The sequence below is a fragment of the Eumetopias jubatus genome, unplaced genomic scaffold (assembly GCF_037043125.1).
Source record: "Eumetopias jubatus isolate StellerSeaLion01/CBP00866 unplaced genomic scaffold, mEumJub1_p1.0 scaffold_10, whole genome shotgun sequence".
Taxonomy (NCBI): Eukaryota; Metazoa; Chordata; class Mammalia; order Carnivora; family Otariidae; genus Eumetopias; species Eumetopias jubatus.
In genome coordinates, this window is record NW_028274816.1 from 88,605,931 (window position 1) to 88,624,379 (window position 18,449).

General features: G+C 48.7%; 1 protein-coding gene across 3 annotated transcripts in view; it reads left to right on the forward strand.

The window, feature by feature from the left end:
- Nucleotides 1-3,003: 3,003 nt before the first annotated feature.
- SLC39A11 (solute carrier family 39 member 11) overlaps nt 3,004-18,449 on the forward strand; it is a 329,393-nt gene continuing 313,947 nt past the window's right edge. For all 3 annotated transcript variants that reach the window (XM_028112368.2, XM_028112369.2, XM_028112370.2), the window contains exons 1-3: nt 3,004-3,088; nt 6,442-6,560; nt 11,371-11,409. In XM_028112368.2, coding sequence (XP_027968169.1) covers nt 6,453-6,560; nt 11,371-11,409 — 147 coding nt within the window. In that variant the 5' untranslated portion in view covers nt 3,004-3,088; nt 6,442-6,452. The remainder of the gene's footprint in view (nt 3,089-6,441; nt 6,561-11,370; nt 11,410-18,449) is intronic.

Below are 18,449 nucleotides of genomic sequence, written 5' to 3' on the forward strand. Positions count from 1 at the left end.
ACCAGAGGAAGCTATTTGTTTTCTGGCTGAAATCTCTAAGTATGCACCCAGGGCATGTCAGGTTTTATGGGTTCTGAAGTGTATGCAATTTTAAGGGTCTTCTCTAGGAAAAAAAAAAAAGAAATGTTGGTATCAAAATGAATATTACTTTAGTATGAGGAAGAAATCACAAGATCTTAGATTGAGGTCCTTTTCTTCTGAGTCCTCTGGGAAGTTATCAGCAATGACATGGGCCCTGGTCTCCTCCCCACCTAGAACACTCTCCACTCCCAGCAACCTAGGTGCTTAGTTGACCTGGGGGTACCAGGGACCCACAGAGTGCCGGGCACCGAGGCTCCTGAAATAGCCATCTTGTAAAGGCAGGCAGGAAGGAAGGAAGGAGAGAGGGCCAAGGGATAATCTTTCAGGCTGCCATGATGGGTGCTGGACTGGGCGTTGGGGGCCTCGCTCCAGTCACTGTCTCAGGACGGGGAGGCTGAGGCTGGGAGGGGTTGGGGGATTTGTCCAAGGAAACTCATGTGCCAAGCTGGGATTCCTCCTAGGCTGTCAGATTCCAAAACCTGTCCTTAGCAGCCATAGGACCTTGTAAGAGATACCAAGATCTCAGACAAGGGAGGGAGGGCAGAGCGGGAGGGGGGAGGGGAGGGAGGGACGGGGAGAGAAAGACAGACCCAGGACCCGCTGCCTCCACCCCCACCTCCACCCCACCCCGAGGCTCCAGTGGCTTACCCAGATCAAGCCACAGTGATTCCTCTGGAAAGGGCCACCATCCCACTGCCCTGGGGTTCCTTTGCTGACTGTCAAGATCAGTTAGTTTTATGGGCTTTGGACACTTGAGAGGCAGCCCTCATTGCCTGCCTAACACCCTGCCCCCCCCTTTCATTAGTGCCTGCTCTGGCCTATGTCTTGCACACCCCCTCCCTCCTCCCCTGTACCATTTATGGAGGCTGCAGGGCACCTTTGCTCTTTGGGGAGAGACTCGGGAAGGGCAGGTGTGGCTGGAGGTAAGAACCAGTGTACTGCGCTTTAAGGAAACAACATTCTCTTCTGTCCGCACTGTGAGCACCTCTTACCACGGGGGTGTGTGAGAAAGACAGGCAGTTTGGATGTTTGGCTTAGTGGTGTGTGTGAGTGTGTGTGCAGGGTTCATTGAGGGAAAGGAGGGAAATGGTGGGGTTTGTCCCTTGGGAGTTGGCCCCCCAGCCTGAAGCCCACCCAGGGCTCTGCTGACTAGGTTGTTCAGGCTGTGAACCCTGTGTGTCCCATGCAGGAAGAGTACCACCTCTGGAGTCAGCTGGGCTCAGATTCCCACACTACCCTGTCAACCTGGGCTCACCACAGAGCTTTCTTGAACTTCAGTCTCCTTATCTGTAAGATGGAGTGTCTCAGCCCATTCGGGCTGCTATAACAAAATACCACAAGACTCATGGGTGGCTTGTACACAACAGAAATGTGTCATGTCACAGTTCTGGAAGTTGGAAGTCCCAGATCAGGGTGTCAGCGTGGTGGGCTGAGGGGCCTCTTCTGGGTCACAGACTTCTCATGTGTCCTCACACGGCAGAAGGCAGAGGGAGCTCTGCGGGGTCTCCTTGGTAGGACACCAATCCTATGCAGGAGGGCTCCACCCATGAAATTCATATGTTGCAGCCCTGGCCCCCCAGTGTGAGTACATTTGGAGATAGAGCTTTTCGGAGGTCATTAAGCTTAAATGAAGCCCTAAGTGTGGGAGTCCTCATGAGATCGGATTGGTGGCCTTATAAGAAAGAATAGGAAGGGAGAGAGATCTCTCTTTCTCCACATGAGGACAGTGAAAAGCCAGCTGTCTGCAAGCCGGAAAGACAGCTCTTACCAAGGATCAAATCTGCACCTTGATCTTGGACCTATCCTGGACTTCCTGCTTCCGGAACGTGAGAACATAAATCTCTGCCGTGTAAGCCCCTTTGGCCTGTGGTCAGACAGCTGAATCTGGCTCTCTCCTTGGTCTGAGAATCTCCTGAGGGCAGAGAGCACCCTGCAGTCTCCATGCCATCTTCTTTCCCGACACTCCACGCACGCGGGGGCCATCATCAGCGCAGATGGCCGCCTTTTCCTGGACAGAAGCCAGCTCCTATTGGATCCCCTGCTCTGTGGCCGCTGTGATGATGAACAGTTTTTCTGAGCAGGTTACCCTCTGATAGGTTCATGAGATACGATATGGGCCACCCGGTTAAATTAGGATTTCTGGTAAACGACAAATATGAAGTATATGTTGAGCCTGAGTATGTCCCAAATATTGCCCAGGACATACTGACAGAACAACACTCTCTGTTGTTTATCTGAAATTCAAATTTAAACAGGGCATCCTGTTTGCATTTTTGCCTAAGCCTAGAAGTTCCACCCTCTGGTCTTTTTATAGAAGGCCTGGAGATCATAGCTCTTGACCTGCAGCAGTGGTTCTCAGAGAGGGGTCCCAGGACCAGAGCATCAGCAAATCCTAGTTCAGAACAGAAAATCTCCATCTCCACCCCGACTTCCAGAGCCAGAACCTCTGCGAGGGCCTGCATTCTGTGTTTTTGACATTCCTCCTGGGAATTCTGATGGGAGCTATAGTTTGAGGGCCATTGACCCTGAGAAGGATGCTAATAGTAGGAGGTTCCCGCCCCCCCCCCCCCCCCCCGCTTCGCCCCCCCAGCCAATCTTCCCCTCCCTCCCCCCAACGTATCCTGCTCTGCTGCTCACTCAGGGCCTTGGACTCAGCTGCTAAGGGTAGTGACATAAATGATGTCAGGGACGTTACAAGGTGCTCTTTCCGGGATTTCTGTGGCTTCATAGGAGACTGTGGAGTCTTAGACATGCAGAATGTTCTCCGCTTGGCCTCCGGGCTCTGTTCTACCCGCCCCATCTGTTTCCGAGCCTGCAGAGGGCTGTGAACCAGAGAATTTATTCTTCAGGGCGGGATCTGCCAGTCGCAGCCGGCGGGGAGGGGCCTGGTGGCTGGAGGGACACGTGTGCCGGGAGGGAAGCAGGAAGTGACTTCGGGAGTGGAGCCGGCTGAGCCAGCGGCAGCGGGGCTGATGGAAGTGGAGTGGGGGCTTGAGAGGGCACCGTAGTGAGTCAGCTTTTTCTCCCTTCAGCGCCTTGGTTGGGCTGGAGGCCCGGGGTCTGGGGCCAGCAGGAGAGCGTGGGACTTGGAAGGGTGAAATGGAGTTTGGAAGGGGACGCCCCCGGGGGTAGAGGAGGGGGTCGGAGGAGAAGCCGGGTGGCTTGGCAGGTGGCCGCGGAGGGCAAGGCCGCCCGGAGCCCCCTCTGCCTCTGGCCAGGGTCAGATGGAGGGTGTTGACCTGCCTTCCTTTGACAGGGGCTCACCAAATCCTCTGTTCAGTGCGTCCCCGATGGCATGTGGGGCCCCCCCCCCCGGAGCCCCGGGAGCAGAGGTGGCTACAATTCCAGCCTCTCTGCATCCCCTCCCGCTCATTCTGGGGGTCAGCATGGCCTCTCGAACTTGACTGGAAATCTGGCGACCGTGCAGCAGGCCTGAGCTTGTGCATTGCTAACCCCTCCCTGGGTCCGCGGTCCGGACCGCACTTTGAGCAGCGAGGTATTAGAGAACTTTTCTTACAGTCCCATCCGCCCAAACCCGAGTCCTGTTGCTGGATTCTCCTCGTGCAGTCGGGCTGTGTATGTGTGCAGTTTTATTAGGTGCTGTTCCCACCTCTGCAACATCGCCAACATCTTGAGTTTCTTGGAAGCAGGGCAACAGGTTTGCGAGGGAGAGAAAAGCAAGAAATCCTCTGTCAGGGTCCCCTCTTCTGCGGCCTTAGCAGAATGTGGACACAGGTTGGGTGGTGTTGGTATCTTTAAAGTTGGGGAGGGCAGGGAATAATCCTTCCTCTTGCAAATTAATCAAGGTTTATGTGTTAACATCCGGCTCACAAGGAAGTCTGAGCCCCATCGTGGAAGCTGATTTTGAGGGGCTGTGACTGGCGCTCCTGTCTTCCAGGAGGTGCTAGTGGTCGACCTCTTGGAGAAAATGTTTCCTTCTCTTGAGATTCTGCGTCAGCCTGACCAGTCCTTCCCTCGTAGGGCAGGAGAACTCACTTTCAAAGCTCTGGGTCTCTGTCGTAGACTAGTGCTTTGCGCTGCAACACGTGTGAGAATCCCTCACGGAACTTGAAAAAAATGCAGATTCTGATTCAGCCTGAGAGCCTGCATTTCCCAAGGTGGGACCAGCTCAGATCACCCTTCCAGGAGTGAGGATTTAAAATAGCAAATGGAAGAAACTTCTCCGGGGGGCACTGGGCTGGCATTATCATTGGTAAATACTGTGACTCTGGGGATGGAAAGAATGTGCCTGGCCTCGCTGTCCCTTTTCCTTATGTCTCGGGCGCTCAGGTAAATGGAGACAGGCTAGGATAGTGCTTTCCCTCCCACTAGCCCCCAGGAACACCCAGAGCTCTCTTGTTGGCTGGCCCATAAACCCCACGTTGACTTTGGCCTGTTGGCAAATGGAAATGGCTTCCTCTTTTCTGTTTTCTTAGCTGTTGAAAGGCACATTCAATACTGAAAAAAAAAAAAAAGGTTGTTTTTCTTTTTTGACCTGTCTTGGATGATAAGTACTAAGAGGATGATAGCCATAGGCCTTTCTTTGTAAATGCTGTTTCAGATTTTATCCACAAGCAGCTAGAAATAGAAGGGTGGTGTCATGATCCACATGTCTTGGTTTACCAACAAACACGAACCACTCATTTTAGGGTGACACTTAACAAGATGAAGTATGTAGATAGGTGGGTTTTTAAAAAATACAGTATTTTTTCTTTATTTGGTACGGTCACCGTCCTGAGTTTTATTCAGACACAGTCCGAATCCATAAGATGCTGTTTCTCCTAGAGGCGTCCTGGCTTCGGAGCTGAGCCTGGGCTCACCTTGCCTCACCTTGCCTCACCTGGGTTTGCAGAGACTCACAGCCGTACCACGTTGGAATCCTAGCCCTAATGCCGAGCCCCTTGGCATAAGGGCCCCGTCCACCCTCTGCCACAGTTTTCTTATAGGGTTAACAGAGTCAGCGTCTCTAGCTCTTGAGCTGCAAGCCCAGGGTTGCTGGTTGCTCACAGAGCGCTGGGACCTGGCAGGTCTGAGCCCACTGGGGTCATGTCCAGCTCTGTGGGTGCTGGAAGACCAGTGGGCAGCTGAATGAGCCCTTTGAGATGAGGCTCTGAGCCCTGATGTTTGTGTACACAGGGCTTTTCAGCAAATGGGTTTCTCTGCCCTGTAACTTTCCACAGCAAGAGTCTGATTCCCTATCATTTCAGAGCTAGAAATTTCAAATGTGCTAAAGCCCAGAGGAGGTTCTCTGAGCAAAACCAAGAGGAAATGGTACTTCTCTTTCTTTCCTTGGTGGGCAGTGGTAGAAGTTCCATTTCAGCAGTGGTGTGCTCGGTTGACAGGGAAATGCCACTTAGAGCTCCGTCTCCTTGTCCTTGCTGAGTGTCCTATCAAGGTAAGCTGGCCCTTTTCGATACAACAGGTATTTTTCAGATGCCAGGAAGCCTGATTTTACAGGGGTGCCAAGTGTGAGAAGGCACCGTCCCTGTTCTTCAGCTAACGATATCAAAGATGAAGGAGGCAAGCCCGCACAAAGAAGGCACCGCAGATGGGCACTGGGATGGGAGTGGAGGGGGCTCTGGAAAGCATGGAGTCCACGCTGGCGTCAGGTGGGCAGCAGAATGTGCCCTGGGTCGGCTGGCGGCAGAGAAGGAAGGACGAAGGCATTCTGGGAGGGAACTGGATGAAGAGTGACTTGGAGCCGGGACCATCTGGGACTCCTTGAGGGTGCTATCAGGGACTCGGCTGAGCCGGAGTACAGGGCCCACACAGGGGGTAGTGGGTGAAGAGTCGGTGGGCTAGTTGGACGGCAGTTGGTGGCGCATGCCCTTGGCAAGTCACAGGGGGGCTGTCACAGGAGCCTCCATGGGGAGCCATTGAAGGTTTGGTCATGACTTAGGAGGGAGAGGTTCAAGGGAGAGTCTGAGTTAGTCACCTGTATTCGGAGGAGAGAGAACAAATCCTGGACAAGGGCAGATAAGAGTAGGCAGAATGTGCTGGAAGGCTGTAATCCAGACCCTCCTGTGCTCTCTTCCTCTTGGCTAAATAATCCACATTCTGTGAGCTTCTTCTCTTTGGAACTCTGTCCCAATGTCCTAACCTCTTCTGTGGGTTCCCCTGGCATCTCCCTAGGTAGCCCCAGGTCTGTCCTTTCAGGGTTGGGTGATTTCTGACACGTGGTGGGCCTGGATGAAGAGGCTCGGCCTGACGCCGTGGAGGGATGGCGTGGTCGAAAGGTGCATCGCACTGACCCAGATTACAGGCCAGCCCACGTGGAGGGTGTTAGGACACCTTAGCGCGTGTGGGCGTCACTGAGAGGGACTGTGGGTGGCTGACCCTCTCCTGCTCTTCTGCACACAGCCGTATCCAGCATGCTCCAAGGCCACAGCTCTGTGTTCCAGGCGCTGCTGGGGACTTTCTTCACATGGGGGCTGACGGCAGCCGGGGCAGCTCTCGTGTTCGTATTCTCTAGTGGACAGGTGAGTTGCTTTGCTTCGGTTCTGAGGTTTGGGGGCGGGGTGGGGGACTTTTAGCAAGCTGGAGAACCACGACTTTGGCCGGGTTGCAGACTCCTTTCGTGCCACTGGCCGCACCACCAGGTTGTAGGGGATGTTTGTTCTCTGTCCTGTTTTCTTCTCCTGCTCTCCTTACCAGACCAGGAGGGCAGGTGTCTGCAGCTACTCCCCTCCCGGTGTGAAGGGAGTAGGAAGGGTTATTAAGTTATTAAGGCTCCTTTAGCCCCTGTGTGGTTTCTGGCTTCTGGCTAGTCTCCTTCAGGCCTGGTGCAGGTGCTCAGTTTGGTTGTGTAGCTGGCCTGGCTGGCGTGATGGCAGACCCTGGGGGTGGGGGGCGGGGAGGAAGGGTATCTGTTCTCATTTATCCCATCTTTTCATTCCCTCCCCGATCCCCTTTGGGATGAATATACACAGACTCATCTCCCCATGCCCCTGCTGACTCCCTTCCCACGCCGCACCCCTGCACATCCTCCACCCGTCCCCCCAGCACCCTGACTCACCCTTGTGCCTGCGTGCCTCACCCCCATGTGCCCCATATCCTGTCCCCCCACATGCTCCCTCCCCCGTAGCCTACACATGCCTACATACCCCACACATACTCCTGTACGCCATCCGTCCACATGCACACCCCAGCCATCCATACGTCCCCCACCCCGTGTGTCCCATATACCCTCACGTGGCCCACACACGTATTGCACGGTCCCGCACTCCCCACTCATCCCCCACAATATGCGCCACATACCCCAGCCCACTCCTCCACAACCCCCACCCGCCTTCACCTGCCTGAGATTCCTTTCCTTTCTCCAGCCCTTGACCCCCTCCGGCCATAGGCCTAGAGCGATGGCTCCATCTATGTCTTGAGGAATACAAAGTCCCTGCAGCGTTCAGTTCAGCAGGCAGCCTTAGAAATTGGAGCGGTGATAAGCGAGTAGGGGATTTAAGATCCACTTAAACATGCTGTGAGCTGGATCTGGAAATGAAAACACAGTCTAGGAAGTTGGCAAGCCAGATGCTCTTGTGTTGGAGACCAGTAAGACAGGTATTTGATGTCACATAAGATCCAACGTTCCCCCACCCCTCCATGGGAGGTTTGGAGCCTATCAGAAACACAGAACTCAAGGCACACAGCCTGGATCCCTGCTTGCTGTTGATAGGTAGTGAAAACTTTTGAGAGCCGGTCCCTGAATGAGAAACACCGAGGAGGCAGAGGAGAGGGCCTCCAGGTCACCTAACCCTCTTCCTCCTTCATGACAGCCCAGCCGTGCCATCTTTGTGCCCTTCTTGGGCAGAGAGGCCCATGGTTTTATCTTCCCCAGTTATTTTGCGATGAGGCGAGGCCTGAGCCGCACTGGGCTGGGCTGCCCTGTGGAGGGCTGGGGAAAAGGCAGCACCGCGGTGGGTGGGACCCCAGAGCCCCATGTGGCCCTGGCCAGTGCTGTGGGGGCTCTTCGGGAGGGAAGAGGTGCCTTCCCTTCTTCACAGGGGTGCCCCCAGCCCCTTTGGAGCCTCAGAGCCCCTAATTTGTCTCTTGTTAGTGTAACCACCAAGATCAGCAGGAGAAATTGCTGAAAACTTCTGTGTGCAAGGCATATTCCCCAAGACCACCACCACGTTTGGTGATTCACTAGAAGGATCCATGCCACTCGGCTTATAGTTGTACTCACGGCTAAGATTTAACATTGGAAGGATCAGCAGGAGAAAGAGACAGGCGGGGTCTGGGGAAGTCTGGGCACAGGCTTCTGGTGCTCCCTCCCTCCTGTGAGGGTCACACTCTGAGTTCTCCTTCCCCCAGAAACAAAGATACAGTAACACATGTGTGATGTGTCCACCCAGGGCACCCTTGAGAGCCTCAGCCTCTGACTGTTCTACCTGGGGCTGGTCACGAAGGCGCTCTAGGCTGCTGAAATTTGAGGCTTGAGGGAAGAAAGCAGGTGTCCCCTACCTGTCACCTTGTTTGGAAAACAGTGTAGGCACACTGACCCACCCTTACCGGCAAATGGAGGGAGCGGTTCAAGTCCCAAGTCCCCAGGAGCCAGCCAAGGACCAGCCTTGCAAGCAGGACCTTGCAAAGGGAGCAGGCTGGAGGTGGGGGTGGGGGGGCTACGTTAACCCTTTCTGCACAGGAAGTGGGCGTGAGGAGCGGGAAGGGGCTTGCTGTTGGGAGAAAGGTGGCCCAAGACAGGAGCCCCAGAGATGTGCTCCGGCACCCTGAGCAGACCTCCGTTTTCATTCGGCAAGGGGGGGCGCTGCAGCGAGGATCCCTTGGGGTGGTAGACACACGGACTCTGCTCTCCACTGCTACTCTCCGAAGTGGCTTCACTCAAAATTTGTTTTCTTGCTTTACAATATATTTTAATTGTAGGAAGCTTGTAAAGAATGGAAAAGGTTAAAGAAATAATAAGTTTCTTTTTAAATTTATTTTTATTTATTTACTTTTAATTAGTTTCTGGGGTAGAATTTAGTGTTCCTCAATGGCATAGAACTCCCCGGGCTCATTCCATCATGTGCCCTCCTTAATGTCCATCCCCCAGTTACCCCATCCCCCCCTGAACTCCCCTCCAGCAGCCCTCAGCTCGTTCCCTATAGTTAAGAGTCTTTAGGTTTGCCTCCCTCTCAATTTTCATCTTGTTTTATTTTTCCGTCCCTTCCCCTCTGTTCATGTTTTGTTTCTTAAATTCCACATATGAGTGAAATCATATGGTATTTGTCTTTCTCTGACTTACTTCGCTTAGCATAATACGCTCTAGTTCCGTCCACGTTGTTGCAAATGACAAGATTTCATTCTTTTTGATGGATGAGTAGTATCCCATAGTGTATGTAACTATACACACACACACACACACGCACACACACACACACACCTCGCACCCCACATCTTCTTTATTTATTCATCTGTCAATGGACATCTGGGCTCTTTCCATAGTTTGGCTATTGTGGACATTGCTGCTATAAACAATAAACAATAAACAATAAAAAAAGTGTCTGATCCCACGTCTCAGAAAAAAAAACCTGAACCGATTTGTTCAGTTATATTTGAGTATACACAAATTTACGCCTATCTGTTTCTTTACATGATAGGGACCAAATTGTATGTTATGTTTTATAACCAGTTTTCCTCACTTGATACACAAGCATTCCTCCTACATCCCTAAATGGCTTTTTGATGACTTTGATTATTTCGATCACTTGGGTTACTTAACTGGCTGTGTCATATTCTGTCCTAAGGCTGCACTATAGTTTAGCCATTCCTCAACTGTTGGACAATTAGGTTATGTCCTTTTTTCTTGATCTTTTTTTAGAAATACCTTTATGATGGACATAAACCTTTGAGCACCTATCTGATTAATTCCTTGAAATAAATGTCTAACAGTGGAATCAAGGCTTTAGTGACATTTAGAAAAGTACAATTTTTCTCCTTTCAAGATCCAGATGAATGCTGGTAGAATAATGTTACCTGACTTCTTTATTAGATCTATTTGGTTTGATTAAATTATTTGGTTAGGCCAACTTTGCATCTGTCATGGCATGCCTAGGGAAGAATGTCATTTGTGCGGCTGCCTGGAGTCAATCCCTTCCATCTACCCTACAGCCACTCAGAGGAGGGAGAGGGCTGAGCCAGTGGTCCTAGCTACCCAGCATCACTGGGAGTCTCAAGGGTTGGGGCCATCAGCAACCCAGCATGTCTGTAACATGTCCATGTGGCTATAGATGATACCCCTAACGTAGACTATGAAGTTAAACGAATGTTTTTAAATTGAAATACAAAATGCGTATAGGAAAGTGCATATTTTACAGCTTGATTTTTCATGGCTTCCTATGAAACTAGTACTCAGCTCAAGAACGAGGACAGTACCAGCCCCCCAGCAGCCTTTCAGGCTCCTTTCCAGTCCCTCTCCCCACCGCCCACCCCCCGACCTCCACTGCAAGGGCAGTCCCTCTCCTGGTCTCTGACAGCAGAGATTAGTTTTCTGTGTGTTTCTACATTATATAAATGGAGTAATCATATAGTATGTGCTCTTCTGTGTCTGGCTGATTCCACGCTGTTTATTTTCCAGTTTACCCTTGCCCCTGCCTGATTATGGGCTTCATTCATATATATATCGTGTGTGCTCTCATTGCCATGTGGCATTCTGTTGTATGAATACCTCCTAATTGATGTCTCCATTCTACTGTTGGTGGGCATTTGGGTAGCGTCTAGTTTTGGCTCTTCCAAGTACTGCTGCTGAGAGCTTTTTTGTGCCTGTGTTTGGTGAATCCAAGTATGCATTGCTGTTAGATGATGATTTCACTGCTCAGGAGTGGCACTGCTGAGTCATAGGGGACACCTATGTTCACTGCTAGTGGATGCTGCCAGTTCATTTTTCCAATGTGACTGTGCCATTTTGTACCCCCAGCTGCAGCGTGGGAGAGTTTTGGTTGGCCCCCCTAGTCCCCATGAACACTTGTCAATTTCCATCTTTTAGGCCAGCTACTTAACTAAAGGTTTATAGTTATAATTCACAGGAGAGCCAGGTCGAAGGCAACATATGGGCCAGTGGAAGCCAGGCGTCCCTGAAAAAACATGACAGGCTGTGGGATGGATGGAAGGTTCAAACAAATTTTTTTCCCTTGGTTCTTGGCCCATGTTATAAAGGCTCCGATCCAGGTCTACAGACAGGTTGGCATACTCAGGCCCGGGCCAGTCTTTATTCATGTAGCTCTCTGAGGTCTTATGGTTTCCTTTTATCTCCAGAAACATCCCTTAGAATCTGAAACATCTTGTTTATATTTTCAGAGGCGGATCTTGGATGGAAGTCTTGGCTTTGCTGCAGGGGTAAGTAACGTGTGGTAGGAGCGATGTAAACAGAGATGTGTTTATTCTGACATTTCTCTGCCAAGGGGGTATTTCTAGGCTCTCTCCATGCAACCTAGATGCATCTCTGTGGTCTCCAGGTCCCTTCTTATCTCTGCCCCTACTTATTGGCCAGCTTATTGAATGCCCCCGCCTCTGAGACCAGAAGGGAGGCTTGCGTGTTGGGCACCTGTCTCAGGACTTGTGAAATAAGATCGTATTTAGGAAGGGCCTCAGGTTCTCCTTGGTGCTAATTAAATATTCTTTCTTTCACCTTCCCCTGAAAAATCCTTTTGTTATTGACATCTCCAAACATGTAAAAAAAAAAATGGACAGAATCCCCTGTAGCCATCATTCAGCTTCAAGCATTACTGATTTGCTAATAGCATTTCTCCCGACTTCCCCCAACCTTCTTTTTTTTTTTTTAAAGATTTCATTTATTTGACAGAGAGACACAGCGAGAGAGGGAACACAAGCAGGGGGAGTGGGAGAGGGAGAAGCAGGCTTCCCGCTCAGCGGGGAGCCCCATGCCAGGCTTGATCCCAGGACCCTGTGATCATGACCTGAGCCAAAGGCAGATGCTTAATGACTGAGCCACCCAGGCGCCCCTTCCCCCAGCCTTCTTGAGAGATTGGAATATTTCGTAAAAGCAAATCCAAGACATCATGTAATTTTCACCTGTAAGTTCAATCCACATCTCTAACTGAATGACTTTACCTTTTTTTAACAACATAATCCTCTTATCACACTTACCCAAATTAGCAATTCCTTATTGTAACCTAACACCCAGTCCACGTTCATAATGATTCCCACCATTTTTTTTCCAAAGGGGTCATCGAAAATTGTTTTGTTAGAATCGGTATCTGAACAAGATTTTCACATTGAATTTTTTGTTGTATCTTTTCGGGGTCTTTTATTCTTGAACAATCTTTTTTTTTTTTTTTTTTATTTCCACTGCAGTAATTCGTTGGAGAAACTGGGTCATTTATACCCATAGAGTATTCCATGTTGTGAATTCGGCTATTTGGCTAAATGGCTTCCTGGGGGGAGCTGTCTCCCTTGTTCCCCAGCTCCCCCACCCCCCCATCTCCTGTGAGCTGGGCATTAGACCCTGGGGTTTGGTGACTTCAGAGCCTGTTTTCCAGGCATGAATGTGCCCTGGTGATGCCGCGTGTTCCGAGTGTGTCCGTCCCACTGGAAGTTAGTAACATGTGGTCTTCTCTTTTGGTTAATCAGGATGTGGTTCCTTTATCCTGTTTGTACAGTCCTATGATCTGGGGTCTTCCAGAGGTCACCTAAGTCAGCAGCCATCAGACTGGGGTCCGTGGACCTTCCGGAGCACAGAGGTCTTCCGGGTGGTGCACAGGGGAACGTATAGTGTTCACAAAATTCATTTCCAGGTCCTCAGCATCTGCAGGCTCTCTTTCTTAAAACCGCTCTGCCTGAGGATGCTCTGGCAGTCGGTTCCCCTTGCCCGCATTCCCTTACACATTTGCCCTCCTCCGTTTTCCAAAAGAAAGACACACTCTTCCCTTATTACCTTGTCTCTGGGTGGCAAAATCTCCACGTGTAAGGGGGACCCTTGGGATGTTGTGCTGATGTGGAGAAAGTGAGGACTCTCATCACTGACCACTGGGCACAAATCCTCCAGGGGTGCAGATGCTGTCTGGTCCTTTGACTGTGGAACTAATCCAGTTGTTAGCAGAGAGAACCTTAAAAGTAGTTTTCCATGATGGACCACTCTGGGATTTGGGGCCTGTAATTTGGATAAAATTCAGAGAACAAAAAGACAGTATTGTAACAAAGTATCTGTTTTTTTCCCATCCTCTTCTTTATGTGAACACATCTTCTTTTTGCTTACATTTAAAAAAGAAAAAGAAGAAAGAAAAGAAAAATAGAAATAAAATTGATTCCCAGCTCTCTCTGATTCTAGCAATGACCACTTAATATTTGTCCATGGATATATGAATGAATTGAAAAAACAAGGAAAAGGGCACATCCATGGAAATATGCATTTCCAAGAATATTTTACTTTTTAATGCTTAATAATTATAAAACTGTATTATATTTTTGTGGTTAGAGATCTATTCTCTGCCATTTATACTTGTAATGGTAACTCAATCCAGGAAATTGTTACTTAAACAGTTAGAGCCCTAGGCTTACATGGATTTTCCTAAAAATTAAATTATATTGCAAAGAAGTAGGGTAAAGAAATCAATAATAGGCTTTCTAGCATAAAATATAAGTTGCTTTAGGAGAAATTCTGTGGGGAAATGGAATTAAAACATAAGTCTAGGAGAAAAAGGAATGGTGTAAGTTTTTGGACTTCTGAAGAAGGGCTTGCTTGTGCTTATTTGTGTGTTTAGAATATAGCCTGTGAACAGAAGAGTATGTAACATGTGAACATACAGTGTAGTTTATATATATTTTTCAGTGGGTAATGGTGGGAATCAAATCCCTCTGCCATTTAGATCCCAGCGGATACATTTAACTGACCGATGAAACAGTTTTATTTAAAGAAATCACTATAGGCCAGGAATTACATCTTTTGCAACTCTTTAAACTCAAGATGAAAATATTTTAAATGTCAATTTTAAAAGAAGTGAGGGGGTACCTAGTTTTTAAAAATTCTTATAGGGGTTACATAGACACAGAGTTTGAAGAGCTCTGTTCTGTGCTATTTTTCTGCTTTTGACTAGGCATTTGTGTCTCCTGTTCTAGTTTGTTCTTTTTTTATTGTTTTTTTAAGATTTTATTTATTTATTTGAGATACAGCGAGAGAAAGAGAGCGAGAACACAAGCAGGGGGAGCAGCAGGCAGAGGGAGAAGCAGACTCACCACTGAGCAGGGAGCCTGATGCAGGACTTGATCCCAGGACCCCAGGATCATGACCTGAGCTGAAGGCAGATGCTTAATGACTGACCCACGCAGGTGTCCCTCTAGTTTGTTCTTTTAGGGCAAAAGCCACTGTAAGATTTACATAGCAAAAACCAAAAACCGACGTGAAACAAGAAAGGAAACAAACAAGCAAAAGCAGAGGACAGTAGTCTTCAGGGCATGTCAGAATGAATTTGGGAGCATGAAACATGAACATTTAAGATGAAATCATCAGGTCAGTGTATTGTGGTCATTTAAGTATGAGGCTCTAAAACAAAATAGTTTTACTTCTGATTTTTAATGTAGTTGGTTAAAAAAAATTCTAAAAATTATCTGTGTGTGTGCGCTGCTTCTTCTCCTTCTTCTTCTTAGCATTTTCTTTTCTGAAACTGACCTTGAGGTAGTTCCATAAGAGGAACCCCTGGAAGATCAGCAGATACATGGAGAAAAGTAAAAACGTGATGTGGGAGACAGTTGAGGCTCAAATGCAGGAAATTTCAGTGGCCTTGGTGACTAGTAGTGAGTTCTCATAAATGCTTCCCCAAACTAGGGAAAAGGCAGTAGAGCCCCGGAGGCCTGAGCTATGGTAACTGCTTGTAGTAATCATGGAATAATTTATAGTGAATATGGCCATTCTGCTGGCTAGGACAGTAGTTCTCAACTGAGGGATGCTTTTACCCCCTGGGGGACATTTGGCATGTTTGGTTGTCAAAACTGATACCTAGTGGCTAAGGGCCAGGGATGCACACCTAAACACCTTCCGGTGCCCAGGATGGCCCCCACCACAAAGAATTTTCCAGACTGACGTGTTGGTGGTGCCATGCCAAGAAATCCAGGTCTAGAGCATTTTGATGTGTTCTCTCTAGTCACAGAGTGGAATGTGTAAAAAGACAGATGTATTTAGGGGCACCTGGGTAGCTTAGTCGTTAAGCGTCTGCCTTTGGCTCAGGTCATGATCCCAGGGTCCTGGGATTGAGCCCCACATCAGGCTCCCCGCTCAGTGGGGAGCCTGCTTCTCCCTCTCCCCTGCCTGCCGCTCCCCCTGCTTCTGCTCTCTCTCTCTCTCTCTCAAATAAATAAATAAAATCTTAAAAAAAAAAAAAAAGACAGATGTATTTAAATTTAAAAGAAGAAGGAGAAGGAGGAGAAAATCATCCTGCCTCTCCCCTTGCTTCCCAGAGGTCACCACTGTTAGCCCCGAGCAGATCCTTAGAGAACTTTTATCATGCACATACAAAGTATCCGGATAAACATGCCATCCTGCTTGATATCCTTCAACACAGCTTTTGTATTTATTCTTCACAGCTCTGAGATGCTTTGAATAAATATCTTGAAAAGGGAAAACTAGCGGGGCACCTGGGTGGCTCAGTTGGTGAAGCATCTACCTTCGGCTCAGGCCATGATCTCAGGGTCCTGGAATCAAGCCCTCCATGGGGCTCCCTGCTAAGCTGGGGGTCTGCTTCTCCCCCTCCCTCTGCCCCTGTCCCCCAACTTGTGCATGTGCTCTCTGTCTCAGTTAAATAAATAAAATCTTAAAAGAAAAAATGAAAAGGGAAAACTAGCCATCAGCCAGTTGACTGGGGTCCCACTGTACCCAGCACAGATGTAACATGTTTTCATGGGCAGCTGTGTATACATTTATGTGTGCGCGCGGCTTCTTCTCCTCCTTCTTCTTCTTCTTAGCATTTTCTTTTCTGAAATACGTATCTGGTATAATGCTGCAGTAACACATCTCTACGATATATAATTGTGCACTGAGAAAGGAGATTCCTAAGACTAAGGACATGGCATTTTAAATGTGCTTAGCGGGATATTTCACAGGTGGTTTTTTCTCATTAGCAGGGCCTTGGAAGCATTAATCACTTCTCCTTAAATGACTCCTCTTAGAATCTATTTGCCTTTTTTTCTTTTCCTCCTGACTCCTTAAATCACTCTTTAAGTCTTTAATAATCATTATCTAGTTCTTCTCAGTACCCATGTCTGCCCTTGATTTTTGCCTGAGGTGTGAACTTCATGGGGAGAAATGTTACCATTAAAAAAAAAAAAAAAAAGGCAGAAAATGAAATCTAGAATATTACAACGTTAAAGCAGGAAAAGATTTTAGATGTTTATAACAGCTAATAGCTAATATTTATCAAGCCTTTATTTTTTACAAGGTACTCTGCTGAGCACTTCACGTAGACCATCTAATTGAATTTTTGTAATGGCTCAATGAGGTATACAGCAGGTACTGTTATTTACCACTTTACAGAGGAGGAATTACGCATAGTGAGTGTAAATAAATCATTCTGGATCCCAAGATGAGCCGAGTCAGGATTTGAACACACAGTCTGACTCTAGGGCTTCCTCTCTTGAACCACAGTGCCTCCCGGCTGAGGTCTGGTCCAGTTGCCTCTATTTACAGGCAGGAAACAAATCCAGAGAGAGTAAATGACTTACCCAGAATCGAAAATTGCTAGATAGGGGCAGAGCTGGGACCGAACTCAGACGAGAAGTCAGGGGCTGCCGGCATTTAGCTGTGTGACCTTGGGCAAGCTCCTTGGTCTTCCTGAACCTCAGTTGACTGCTGAGAACTGACATTGGGTTCATGAAGGGCTTCTTGGTTCTGCACCGTTAAAGGGGCAGTTTCCAGCGCTTGTTAGCGTGTGTCCTTTGCTTGTACGGTGACTGTGAAGCGTTGTGGTTAGTTTTGGTTCATCTACTCAACCTATTCAGTGGCAAATTTAAACATGCAATTGAATATCTTTTTATCTGAGTGAGAAAGAAGTCATTGTCCTGAAAGATAAACGTTTAGATAAATTTGAAGAGGCCAAAACATCCAGGGTCACCATTTTAATTTTCTTTGCCCTGGTTCTGATTTCTCTTTTTGGTGACAGTTGTGTTAACTAGAAATCTCTGAATCAATGTACATTTTCTCTCGAGGAAGAAGCACTTGTGGGGAATAAATAGAACCGGGAACCTGCAGAAGAGAGAGACAGCCTACCAATCAAGCAGCTTGCTTGTAGGCACGAAGAGGCAATTTCATATCTATTATTTAATCCCATAGGGAGCCGGCTTCTTATGAAAGACATGATTTTCTTAAGGAGATTTTGGCTGAGTCTGTTTTTGTGCAGCGCATGGTGAATAATGTTTTCTCCAAATAACTGGCTCCCTGTTGGGAGTTAATGACGCTCTCCAGTAATGGCCTTGGAGTCTGGAGGGATGCAGGTGACCAGCTGTTCTCCATTTCCATGGAGAAATGGATGCGCAGAATGGACTCAATTTGTAGCATGAGGGATTCAGGGAGGAGGTTTCAGGTAATCCACTGGAAAGGTTTATTGTAGAGTAAATAGTAGAGAGAGAAGAGCCGGGTGCGGGGAGCAGCCATTGAATGAGGTCTTCAGAAACCCTAGCTTTCACGCTCCTGGCCCCACAGACCCTGGACTGTGTGTAGTAACTGCTTGATGCCTTTTCTCCGTCTTCCTGCCCGAGAGGTAGAGAGGCATGATATGTCCTAATGGAGATTTTTCAGTGTGAGGTCCTTTGGGCGACACTGAAACGGGCTGGGCCACAGCCAATGTAACACAGGATAGCGTGAGAGGAGCATGCAGGCAGGCCCTGATGGGGCTCCTACCAGGAGCATTGCTCTCTGTTTCTCTGAGCCATGATTTTCCTCTTTATGGGGCTGAGAAGAATGGAGGGCCCCAGGTTGACCCCCTGGGGATGTTGGCCATGCTTGCACCTAGAGCAGACCCTGTCCCAGCATCATGTTGATTGGACAGACCACCTGGGAGGCATCAAGGCAGTTGTCCAGAGTGGAGCTCCTCTCTTAAGTTTGCTTTTTCAAGCTTTGGGGAACTGAGGAGCCCCAGGGCCTCCTTGACCCTGTTCTCTGCGGGTTGTCTTGTTTTGCACTGAAATGCAATGACCGGGGAGGTGATGCTAGTCTGTTTTAGGACGAAGACCACCCTTTGAGGTTGGTTCTCAGCCAAGAAGTGAGGAGGAATACCAGGTTGGCTTGATGGGGCTGGGAGCTACCTGCCCCTGGGGTCTCATTTGACCAGCTACATGTAGCATGGTGTGTAGAAAAAAATGTGGGGAAGGGCTCTTCTCTAACCAGGACTATTCCCAGCCTCCCTCCAAGTTCTTGGCACAGTTGGTAAGGG